Source organism: Triticum urartu, chromosome 2A (assembly GCF_056163025.1).
Source record: "Triticum urartu cultivar PI428250 chromosome 2A, HENAU_Tu73, whole genome shotgun sequence".
Classification (NCBI taxonomy): Eukaryota; Viridiplantae; Streptophyta; class Magnoliopsida; order Poales; family Poaceae; genus Triticum; species Triticum urartu.
In genome coordinates, this window is record NC_141874.1 from 576,681,719 (window position 1) to 576,694,458 (window position 12,740).

General features: G+C 45.4%; 1 protein-coding gene across 2 annotated transcripts; it reads right to left on the bottom strand.

The window, feature by feature from the left end:
- Positions 1–1,906: 1,906 nt before the first annotated feature.
- Positions 1,907–6,602, bottom strand: LOC125543501 (NAD(P)-binding Rossmann-fold superfamily protein). 2 transcript variants are annotated; one of them, XM_048706871.2, is made up of 4 exons: positions 6,401–6,600; positions 6,034–6,295; positions 4,039–4,221; positions 1,907–2,547 (listed from the first exon to the last, which is right to left on the bottom strand). In XM_048706871.2, exons 1-4 carry the CDS (start codon positions 6,430–6,432, stop codon positions 2,146–2,148), a joined length of 879 nt encoding a protein of 292 aa, XP_048562828.1. In that variant the 5' UTR covers positions 6,433–6,600; the 3' UTR covers positions 1,907–2,145. The 2 variants fall into 2 exon arrangements, with proteins under 2 accessions (XP_048562828.1, XP_048562829.1); XM_048706872.2 differs by having other exon boundaries at positions 6,034–6,602.
- Positions 6,603–12,740: the final 6,138 nt, after the last annotated feature.

Sequence of the window (12,740 nt, forward strand, 5' to 3'; positions counted from 1 at the left end):
ATAAACTATTTTTTCATAATATGCAAGGATAAGCTTATAACAGTAGAATTTTCGTAAGAAATAACTTTTCTAGAAGGAGTGAATTAGCGGCATTGGTATTTTTTTAGGATAGTGGCATTGGTAATTTTTACACTTAAAGAAGAAATAAAAACTAAAACAAAATCAAAGTAGTAAAAAAATCTAAGGAAAAATGAATTAGTGGCTTGGCAGTACCCTTTCAGAAGAAAACAATTTAAATAGATAAATAAAAATTGCACACAATTTACACAGAAATTTTGCTTTTTTATCATATGCAAAAACATGCATATACTAGTGATTGTTTCTTGAGAAGAAGTTTTGTAAGATGGTATAAACTAGCGACATTGGTATTACCCTTAAAGAAGAAGAACAATAAAAAATCAAAATAATGAAGTTTTTAAGAAAAATGAATTAGAGGCCTTAGTATTAAGCTTTAGGAAGAAAGAAAAATAAAAATTTAAAAACAAATAATGATAAAACTTGCACATAATTTACACCAAAATTCTATTTTTTCTATAATACTATGTAAGAATAAGCCTATAGTACTTTCTCTAAAAGAAGTCTCCTAGAAAGGAATGAATTAGCGGCATTGGTATTACCCTCACAGAATAAAGAAAATAAAATGAAAACTTAAAAAATCAAAATAGTGAAGCTATGTAAGACAAGATGAGTTAGTGACATTTGTATTACCCTTTATGAAGAAGGAAAGAGAAAACCTTAAAAAAACATTCACACAACTTGTGCACCGAAGTTGCACTTTTTAATATGCAAATAATAAGTATATAACAATGTAATTTTCATATTGTAATATAACTTACAAACATACAGTATAGCACTTGCATGTATACATTTTCGCTCATCCAACATGTAAAAATTACCCATGTAGAAAAAAACTAAAATAAATAAATAGAACAAAAAGCAAAAATGCATACAAAAAAAATCAGGCAATGTGTAATGGGTTTTAAATGAAAAATCGACTTACCCAAACAAAGACAAGTCAAAATTCAGCCTAAGTAGCAATGAAACAACATACCCTAAATAAGGGCAAGTCAAAATCCAGCCTAAGTAGCAATGAAACAACATAATAAAAAAATAGCACAAATCTTAACAAGGGAACCAACAGTCAGATAATCAACTTATCCACAGTGGCGGAACTTCGGCTGGAGCAATGTTACACTTAAGTAAATAATGTTACGTGTTTTACATGAAGTGCAACGTGTGTAATTATTATTGGAGAAGGGGGAGGAAGGGGCCCCACCCACCTGAAAATCAGGGGGGCGAAGTTAATTAGTTAGGAAGGTTACGTTAGTCTTCGTAGACTTTACGTAGATGTAGGATTATTGCTTCGGCTGGGCCAACCTGGGCCGCCGCCCCCCAGCCAATGCAAAATCTTCTGAATGCTTATAGATAAATGGCCCAAATATCTAGTAAAACTGGCCCATTACTCATATTTGGTTGCCCCCACCACTGCTTACCCCAATTTAAAAATCAGTTGACTTGCATATAGCTAAAGTGAAAAAGAAATGTCCAAGTATTGGCTTGATCTGCCTCCTGCATAAACTGCATTACACAGGGGGCACAAACACATCAACATAGCGATCAGTACAACATCGAAACTCTGACCCTTATATTAATAAATGCCAAACGGAATACAGGCGATCTCCCGAGGAGCAAGGAAGCGAACATGATGCCCTACTTCTAGCCAAGGCGGCCCCTGCTATGATATGATCATCCAAATTATTCTCCATCTGGCCAAGAGGGGACGTTGCCACACACACAGTGCCGGTGTTTCTGCTTGATTTCCCGGAAGATGGCACAATGGCACTACACGGGCTCACATTGTTCTCTACAATCTTGGTGACGGGCTGACGGCTAAGCAATGAGACGCTACTTGAATCCATGCCGTGTTAAGATCCAAAGCAATGGGACGAGCAGAACACCAGCGATTTATCAGCTATTGTACACTTAGGTAGGAGCAGCAGCGAACTAGCAACAACGATGGCTAAACTGAAACGAGATATTTACTCCACCACGGACGTACAGCAAGGCGCCTAGAATTCCAGCAACCATCGACCACGCACGGGACGTACAGACGAACACCATCGGACTCGTGCGATCCTCCGTCTCTCACAGCTTGGAGTAGAGCTGCGGCGTGCGCCACTTGAAGAAGGTGCCGGTGGGGAGCTCGCCGGGCGGGAGCAGCGCGAGCTGGGCGCCGAAGTCGGCCACCTCCTCGGCGGTGCGCTTGCCCCAGCCCTTGGTCATGTCGGTCCGCGTGAACCCGGGGCAGAAGCAGTTCACGCTGACGCGCTCGCCGCCGGACTGCAGCCGCCGCGCCAGGACGCGGGTGTAGGCGTTCAGCGCCAGCTTGGAGACGGCGTAGTCCGTCCACACCTTGGGCCACCCGTGCTCCGCCCACGTCCCGTCCTTGACCTGCGCCAGGAACTGCGACACCATGGCCTCGATCTTGCCCTCCGTCAGGGTCTCCTCGTCCAGCAGCAGCCTCCTCAGCGACGGGTTGCGCACCTTCTGCGCATGAGTAAACGTACAGCACCAAGCATCAAAGATACGGTCGATCGCTTTCTTTTAACACAGTACATACGTTCATACATACACACGTACACTCACCCATACACGCACGCACACTCTACCTCCATGATCCCTTCTTTCTTGGCATGGTAGTTGTACTCATTAAGTAGTACAATTACGCATGTCCGTAGTTCCAATGTGTGTTTCCCACAATCTTAGGGACGAAATGAGTGCAGGTATAGAAACGGCTGTGCCGAGACTTCCCTTTTTTTTCTGTTAGGTGAGCTTACGAGCATGCAGTGGGCGCACTAGCTTCTGTCTCTGCAAAATTAGTCGTCGCAGACAAGCCCTTGTGAATGTTCCCGCCATGTTTCAACAGTCTAATAATGCCCTTGAACCAGATTTGCTCATACCCTATTGACTTCCGACGCTATAGACGGCTTACCCATTACCAGATTGGCCTCTATTGTGGTTCCTCTGACACAGCTCACATAACTGCCAGCTGACACTATATTTGCTCGTCATCCAGCAAAATATTGGAATGGTGATGGACTGATGGTTTAGGTGTACCCACTTTCTAAAGCTTAGCCAAAAAACACATTTCTATGCTTTGGAACTTAAATTGTAGCACTACCATTTTCCTTTTTTTTACCCAGGTCACAAATGGTCATTTGTTATTAAGATATATTATACTCCCTCCGTCTTAAAATAAGTGTCTCACTTCGTACTAACTTTAGTATAAAGTTGTACTAGAGTTGAGACAGTTATTTTGGGACGGAGGGAGTACTGTTTTATGTTTTTGGTAAATTTTATCAAGTGGGTTCCTGTGTATCCAGATCCCAAAAATCCCCTCCCATTCATCCATGCTTGTCCAGATGTGCATGATTGTTTTACAGACTATCATTTTTTATGACATATGTTGCCAATTGCCATGTGATCAAGCTAGGAACCAAAAATTTGGAACTTGTACAATTTATAAGGAAGAAAAAGGCAAGGGTGGTCCCTTTTGAATGATCCACTTTTAACTAAGAATATACTGGTGGGCAGGATTGAACACCTAACTCTGTACTTTTTTTTAACTCAGTACTATTGAATGGTATACAGATATAGGTTGAAGAATCTTTAAACAGAAGAGCTAAAGCAAACTTGGAGTTTTGTGGAAAGAAAACGTTGCACCTTCCCCCCTTTGCTCTTTCAACGATAAGGAAAGAAAAGACTAGGTATTTCAAATGGAGTGGCTTAATTTGGACATATATGCATTCTGTGGAGCGTGAGTGGACAATGTACTGGTATTAGGTAGAGCTGCTGGCGTTGCTGATTGCGATATGGTTTGAGATAGAATTGAAAATTATCTGTCTCTATACGTAGCTAGCCACGTGCATTCACACTTTGATAGTTTCATTGTGTTATCGACTAGTCGAGCCCACAACGGCATGTTTGCAAACTTTGAGATACCATCCATTTGATCTGAAAGAACATGCTTGCACTTACGTTAAGAAGGCCAAGCTGCGAGCTGATGTTGAGGATCCGGCTGGTGGCCGGCGATCGCCGGAAGAGGGGCAGGAGCGCCTCGGTCAGCAGCTTGGTCCCGTAGAAGTTGGTGTTGAGGACCGTCTCCGCGTGCTCCACCGAGTTGGTGTCGATCTCGTTGAAGGACACGGCAGCATTGTTCACCTACATCGACAGACAGGGATGCAACTTCATTAATTCTGGCGTTGGAGGAAGGCCATGCCCTTTTGCTTCTTTACATCTGCGTGGTCATGAAACAACTTCCTTTTTCTCATTGGTTTTGGTGTTGGAGCTAGAAATGGAAACAGCACTAGTGAGTGCTGACTGGTGTATGATGCCTTTCACTCTCCGGTCACAACTATCAAAGTATGCTTTCGAAAAGTTTACCACATCAGATGATGACCTAACGGCATGGATGGACCAACAAAGTTGGAGAGCCATAAGTGGCATGAAAGTGCTAACTCAGGACTCAGCCAGAGTGGGGTAGTTTTTTTTAGAAGAGGAGGAGTACCCCCGGCCTCTGCGCATCAGAGTGATGCATGCAGCCCTTTTATTAAGCAAAGTGATTGAAAAGTCTGGGTTCCAAAACAAGCTGCTCAGACCTAAAGAAAAAATAAAAAAGTATAATATGCCAGAGTGGGGTAGTGAACTACTCCCTCCGTCCCATAATATAAGTAGGAGTATATGACAACAGTGTGCTGAAAGTGTCAAAAACGTTCTTATATTATGGGACGGAGGGAGTATGTTAACATTGAATTGAATATACATTCTGTTAGGGGCCACCATTTTGTTTAGAGTCTGCTCGTTTCTTCTCCTAGGAGTATATGACAACAGTGTGCTGAAAAGTATCCTTGGCTTGGCTCGGTCAAAATAAGGAAGACGCATGTGCTTTCTCAATAAAGAATGCAAACATAAATCTGAATAGTTCAAAGTAGAAATGTCTGAAACTCTGAATATATGACTACTCAAACATTGACAAAATTGGCATTAAAGAATCTTCCTTAGCTTGGTTTGGGTTATATAACAAAAGTGTGATGAACTGTATCCTTGGCTTGGCTCGCTCAGAAAGCATCCGTTTGCTGCAACTAAGGCTAAGGGCAAGACCCTTGTGCTTTTGTAAATTTTCAATAAAGAATGCAGCCATAAGCTCAAGCAGTTGAAACTAGAAATGTCTGAAACTCTGAATATATAATGATTACGCAAACGTCGACAAAATTCACATGATACTAGAATATTTAGTGCGAAATAATATGTAGAATTAAGTACAAGAACTCCGGTAAACTCGGTAGATGATGCACCTTATTATCACCTAGACCAAGTCAACGAGGCACACTTGGTAAAAGCAATATCTTTGTGAGTGGTGCGGTTCATGAAAAACCTGACCAGGTTGGGTGCTGGGGTTTGGTCCTCGGACGCAAGCAAGTCCAGCAACCAGGTGTAGGTGCGTACTGTGCCGGCCATCTAACATATTCCACGAGACCACGACACATCGTAGTCAGCTCGGACCTGGTTGCCGGCCGGCCGTCGCTGTCCGGCGGCGCAGACGCCCGGATGACGAACGGGGAACGGAAGGTCGTCGGACGCACGCCATAACTGCGCTGCGCACACAGCGCCGCCGTACCCCGCCTGCCACTCCGTGCGGCTTTCCTGAGAGTGACGTGACGTTTTTATTCCGTTGGTCGACGCGCTGGCGAGCTCGTGTTGTGTTGCGTGCCCTGTCCGAGACAGAGAGCGCAATAATGCAGTGTGAAACGGGACCGGGCTCGGCCTGATCCGATGCAAAGCGAGAGCGCTACGGATTACGATGCGCGCCTGTGCGCGGAATCGTGGATATTCATGGCTGATCCATCATCCATCCATGGCAAAGGTGGGAATAACTTTGGTGGTGCTCCGAAGATTTGACTTTGTGCGGGGAAGATGCAGACGCCTAGGGCGAGGAGGCGAGGAGAACAAAGGGGAGGTGGTGGCGTGGCGTACCAGGATGTCGAGGCCGCCGACGGTGTCGCGGAGCCAGGCGGCGAAGGCGGCGACGGAGGCGGGGTCGGAGACGTCGAGGCGGCGGAAGACGACGGGGAGCCCGCGGTCGCGGAGCGGCGCGGCGGCGGCCTCCCCACGCTCGCCGTCCCGCGCGGTGAGCACGACGGTGAGGCCGTGCTCCGCGAGCCGCGCGGCCAGCGAGTGGCCGATGCCCCGGTTGGCGCCAGTCACCACGGCCACCGTGTCCCTCGACCACCACGCCCTGCACGCGCCACCGCCCGCGTCAGCCATCGCCGCCGGTCGCGCAGGCAGAAACAAGAATGCGCGCGGGAGGCGAATCGCGGGGAAGGCGGGAAGGATTGATTACCGCGTGGGAGACGGCTCCTTGGAGTAGTCCATCTGATCTGACGGGCGGCGCGTCGCGCGGGTCAACTGCTGGGGCGGGCGTGCAGGGAAGGTGAGGCGAGAGGGGCGGGTGGTGGAGTCGCCGGGGCGGGACGGAACGGGGACTGGCCGACCGCGGGTGGGACGGCGGGGAGTCAGGGAGAGATATTTATACACGACACGCGCCAGTGGTATCTGTCTGCTCCTGTTCACTACCCGCGGCTGACTGTAATGTAAAGCTGCTGCGGCCACTCGTGTGGGCAGGATTAGGCAACTCCAACGACCCCTAAGGCCTCGTTTGGCGCAGGAGGATTGATTCCCGGGAGGGCCAGAAGCCCCACGAAACCTCGTCGGCCCATTTGATAGGTGAGGTTTGCACAGCCCAACTCGTATGGGCAAGACTAGAGCATCTACAGTTGTGCCCTCTAATCTGACCTTCGAATGTCCGTGGATGAGCCCGGATGCGTTCATGTACAGTGACTGATCATCTCTTAAATATTTGTGTTCATAGCCGTGCCTCTTATTTGTACTCCCTCCGTCCGGAAATACTTGTCATTGAAATGGATGTATCTGGATGTATTTTAGTTTTAGATACATTCATTTTCATCCATTTTGATGACAAGTATTTTTGGACGGAGGGAGTATATTCTTAAATTCATACAACATTTGTGGATTTTTATCTAAATGCATCATCAAATTCGACATCGATGAACTCATGAGCAACTGCAAAATGACCTTGTTTAGCATTTTTAGGCGTTTCATATGGAAAATTAAAACATGTATGCATCAGGCTAAGATGAATTCAAACTTAAACTATTTTATTTTAGAACTGTACGTTTGAATTATAATATTTTTATTTGAATTATTGTTGCAATGGAATGTTTATCTTTCATTGCTTAAGATTATGTTATTTATCTTTGATTGCTTTGATTCGTAGCAGATATTTGATGCGTGCGGTTAAATGATGTCCGCCTCTATCCCTATACGCGAGAGAATGTGTTTGTGGACATTTGATGATGATGATGATGGTTTTGGTGACCACGCGAATACATTCGAACATGTACATAAACATTTGATAATGTTGGAGCATCTACAGCTGGGTGCCTCAAACCGGCCTCTAACTCCCGGGCGGACGACCCGGACACTGACTGGTAAAATAACCCAGCCCAGACGGGCTCCTCATACCGGCCCTGAATGCCCGGGCTGACTGGCACCCCTCATATCTACCCCAAATTTGAGGCGGGTATGAGGAGGCCCGAGCACGCCCGTCACATCGGACCAGACAGCCCGACGCCCACAAATTGCACCAACCCCCCTGGCCTAGCCGATTTCACTTGTTCCTTTCCTCTCTTCTCCCTCCTTCGCGCCGGCCCCTCCTGGCTCCGCCATCGTTATGAGCCCTCAGCATCGCCAGCACCGCCACAACAATCCTCCCATCCGTCCTCGCCACAACAGATATCATCGTCGGCCTAGACGCCATCGTGGTACGTCTGAAAACTCTCGGATTACACCTTGCCCTCTATTTGTTCGACACATTGTCTAACCAGTTTTTATTTATTTATTCATAGGCAAAACGATGGATTGGATGGTTCATTGGACGAGGAGTATGAACGACAGAGCTTGATGAAATGATGCAAAATGAGTCCTTCGTGAAGGAAATATGCCCTAGAGGCAATAATAATGTTATTATTTTATTTCCTTATATCATGATAAATGTTTATTATTCATGCTAGAATTGTATTATCCGGAAACATAATACTTGTGTGAATACATAGACAAACCAAACGTCACTAGTATGCCTCTACTTGACTAGCTCATTAATCAAAGATGGTTATGTTTCCTAACCATAGACATGTGTTGTCATTTGATTAACGGGATCACATTATTAGGAGAATGATGTAATTGACATGACCCATTCCATTAGCTTAGCACCCGATCATTTAGTATGTTGCTATTGCTTTCTTCATGACTTATACATGTTCCTATGACTATGAGATTATGCAACTCCCGTTTGCCGGAGGAACACTTTGTGTGCTACCAAACGTCACAACGTAATTGGGTGATTATAAAGGAACTCTACAGGTGTCTCCAAAGGTACATGTTGGGTTGGTGTATTTCGAGATTAGGATTTGTCACTCCGATTGTCGGAGAGGTATCTCTGGGCCCTCTCGGTAATGCACATCACATAAGCCTTGCAAGCATTTCAACTAATGAGTTAGTTGCGAGATGATGTATTACGAAACAAGTAAAGAGACTTTCCGGTAACGAGATTGAACTAGGTATTGAGATACCGACGATCGAATCTTGAGCAAGTAAAATACCGATTACAAAGGGAACAACGTATGTTGTTATGCGGTCTGACCCATAAAGATCCTCGTAGAATATGTAGGAGCCAATATGAGCATCCAGGTTCCGCTATTGGTTATTGACCGGAGACATGTCTCGGTCATGTCTACATTGTTCTCGAACCCGTAGGGTCCGCACGCTTAAGGTTTCGATGACAGTTATATTATGAGTTTATGAGTTTTGATGTACCGAAGTTAGTTCCGAGTCCCGGATGTGATCACGGACATAACGAGGAGTCTCGAAATGGTCGAGACATAAAGATTGATATATTAGACGGCTATATTCGGACACCGGAAGTGTTCCGGGTGATTTTGGAGAAAACCGGAGAGCCGGAGGGTTACCGGAACCCTACCGGGAGAAGTAATGGGCCATATGGGCCTTAGTGGAGAGAGAGAGGGGCAGCCAGGGTGGGCCGCGCGCCTCCTCCCCCCTGGTCTGAATTGGACTAGGAGAGGGGGGGCGGCGCCCCCCTTTCCTTCTTCCTCCCCACTTCCTTCCCCCTCCTAGTAGGAGTCCTACTCCTACTAGGAGGAGGACTCCTCCTGGCGCGCCAATAGGGGCCGGCCGGCCTCCTCCCCTTGCTCCTTTATATACGGGGGCAGGGGGCACCCCTAGACACACAAGTTGATCCATGTGATCATATTCTTAGCCGTGTGCGGTGCCCCCTTCCACCATAATCCTCGATAATATTGTAGCGGTGCTTAGGCGAAGCCCTGCGACGGTAGTACATCAAGATCGTCACCACGCCGTCGTGCTGACGGAACTCTACCCCGACACTTTGCTGGATCGGAGTCCGGGGATCGTCATCGAGCTGAACGTGTGCTAAAACTCGGAGGTGCCGTAGTTTCGGTGCTTGATCGGTCGGGCCGTGAAGACGTACGACTACATCAACTGTGTTGTGCTAACGCTTCCGCTGTCGGTCTACAAGGGTACGTAGATCACACTCTCCCCTCTCGTTGCTATGCATCACCATGATCTTGCGTGCGCGCAGGAAAATTTTGAAATTACTACGTTCCCCAACAGTGGCATCCGAGCCTAGGTTTTATGTGTTGATGTTATATGCACGAGTAGAACACAAGTGAGTTGTGGGCGATATAAGTCATACTGCTTACCAGCATGTCATACTTTGGTTCGGCGGTATTGTTGGACGAAGCGGCCCAGACCGACATTACGCGTACGCTTACGCGAGACCGGTTCTCCCGACGTGCTTTGCACAAAGGTGGCTAGCGGGTGACAGTTTCTCCAACTTTAGTTGAACCGAGTGTGGCTACGCCCGGTCCTTGCGAAGGTTAAAACAGCACCAACTTGAAAAACTATCGTTGTGGTTTTGATGCGTAGGTAAGATTGGTTCTTGCTTAAGCCCCTAGCAGCCACGTAAAACTTGCAACAACAAAGTAGAGGACGTCTAACTTGTTTTTGCAGGGCATTATGTGATGTGATATGGTCAAGACATGATGCTAAATTTTATTGTATGAGATGATCATGTTTTGTAACCAAGTTATCGGCAACTGGCAGGAGCCATATGGTTGTCGCTTTATTGTATGCAATGCAATTGCGCTGTAATGTTTTACTATCACTAAGCGGTAGCGATAGTCGTGGAAGCATAAGATTGGAGAGATGACAACGATGCTACGATGGTGATCAAGGTGTCGCGCCGGTGACGATGGTGATCATGACGGTGCTTCGAAGATGGAGATCACAAGCACAAGATGATGATGGCCATATCATATCACTTATATTGATTGCATGTGATGTTTATCTTTTATGCATCTTATCTTGCTTTGATTGACGGTAGCATTTTAAGATGATCTCTCACTAATTATCAAGAAGTGTTCTCCCTGAGTATGCACCGTTGCAAAAGTTCTTCGTGCTGAGACACCACGTGATGATTGGGTGTGATAGGCTCTACGTTCAAATACAACGGGTGTAAAACAGTTGCACACGCAGAATACTCAGGTTATACTTGACGAGCCAAGCATATACAGATATGGCCTCGGAACATGGAGACCGAAAGGTCGAGCGTGAATCATATAGTAGATATGATCAACATAGCGATGTTCACCAATGAAACTACTCCATCTCACGTGATGATCGAACATGGTTTAGTTGATTTGGATCACGTAATCACTTAGAGGATTAGAGGGATGTCTATCTAAGTGGGAGTTCTTTAGTAATATGATTAATTGAACCTAAATTTATCATGAACTTAGTACCTGATAGTATCTTGCTTGATTATGTTTGATTGTAGATAGATGGCCCGTGCTGTTGTTCCGTTGAATTTTAATGCGTTCCTTGAGAAAGCAAAGTTGAAAGATGATGGTAGCAATTACACGGACTAGGTCCGTAACTTGAGGATTATCCTCATTGCTGCACAGAAGAATTATGTCCTGGAAGCACCGCTAGGTGCCAGGCCTACTGCTGGAGCAATACCAGATGTTATGAACGTCTGGCAGAGCAAAGCTGATGACTACTTGATAGTTTAGTGTGCCATGCTTTACGGCTTAGAATCGGGACTTCAACGACGTTTTGAACGTCATGGAGCATATGAGATGTTCCAGGAGGTGAAGTTAATATTTCAAGCAAATGCCCGGATTGAGAGATATGAAGTCTCCAATAAGTTCTATAGCTGCAAGATGGAGGAGAACAGTTCTATCAGTGAGCATATACTCAAAATGTCCGGGTATAATAATCACTTGATTCAGTTGGGAGTTAATCTTCCAGATGATTGCGTCATTGACAGAATTCTCCAATCACTGCCACCAAGCTACAAGAGCTTCGCGATGAACTATAATATGCAAGGGATGAATAAGACTATTCCCGAGCTCTTCGCAACGCTGAAAGCTGCGGAGGTAGAAATCAAGAAGGAGCATCAAGTGTTGATGGTCAATAAGACCACTAGTTTCAAGAAAAAGGGCAAAGGGAAGAAGAAGGGGAACTTCAAAAAGAACAGCAAGCAAGTTGCTACTCAAGAGAAGAAACCCAAACCTGGACCTAAGCCTGAAACTGAGTGCTTCTACTGCAAGCAGACTGGTCACTGGAAGCGGAACTGCCCCAAGTATTTGGCGGATAAGAAGGATGGCAAGGTGAACAAAGGTATATGTGATATACATGTTATTGATGTGTACCTTACTAATGCTCGCAGTAGCACCTGGGTATTTGATACTGGTTCTATTGCTAACATTTGCAACTCGAAACAAGGACTACAGATTAAGCGAAGATTGGCTAAGGACGAGGTGACGATGCACGTGGGAAATGGTTCCAAAGTCGATGTGATCGTGGTCGGCACGCTACCTCTACATCTACCTTCGAGATTAGTATTAGACCTAAATAATTGTTATTTGGTGCCAGCGTTAAGCATGAACATTATATCTGGATCTTGTTTGATGCGAGACGGTTATTCATTTAAATCAGAGAATAATGGTTGTTCTATTTATATGAGTAATATCTTTTATGGTCATGCACCCTTAAAGAGTGGTCTATTCTTATTAAATCTCGATAGTAGTGACACACATATTCATAATGTTGAAACCAAAAGATGCAGAGTTGATAATGATAGTGCGACTTATTTGTGGCACTGCCGTTTGGGTCATATCGGTGTAAAGCGCATGAAGAAACTCCATACTGATGGGCTTTTGGAACCACTTGATTATGAATCACTTGGTACTTGCGAACCGTGCCTTATGGGTAAGATGACAAAAACACCGTTCTCCGGTACTATGGAGAGAGCAACAGATTTGTTGGAAATCATACATACAGATGTATGTGGTCCGATGAATGTTGAGGCTCGTGGCGGATATCGTTATTTTCTCACCTTCACAGATGACTTAAGCAGATATGGGTATATCTACTTAATGAAACATAAGTCTGAAACATTTGAAAAGTTCAAAGAATTTCAGAGTGAAGTTGAAAATTATCGTAACAAGAAAATAAAATTCCTGCGATCTGATCGTGGAGGAGAATATTTGAGTTACGAGTTT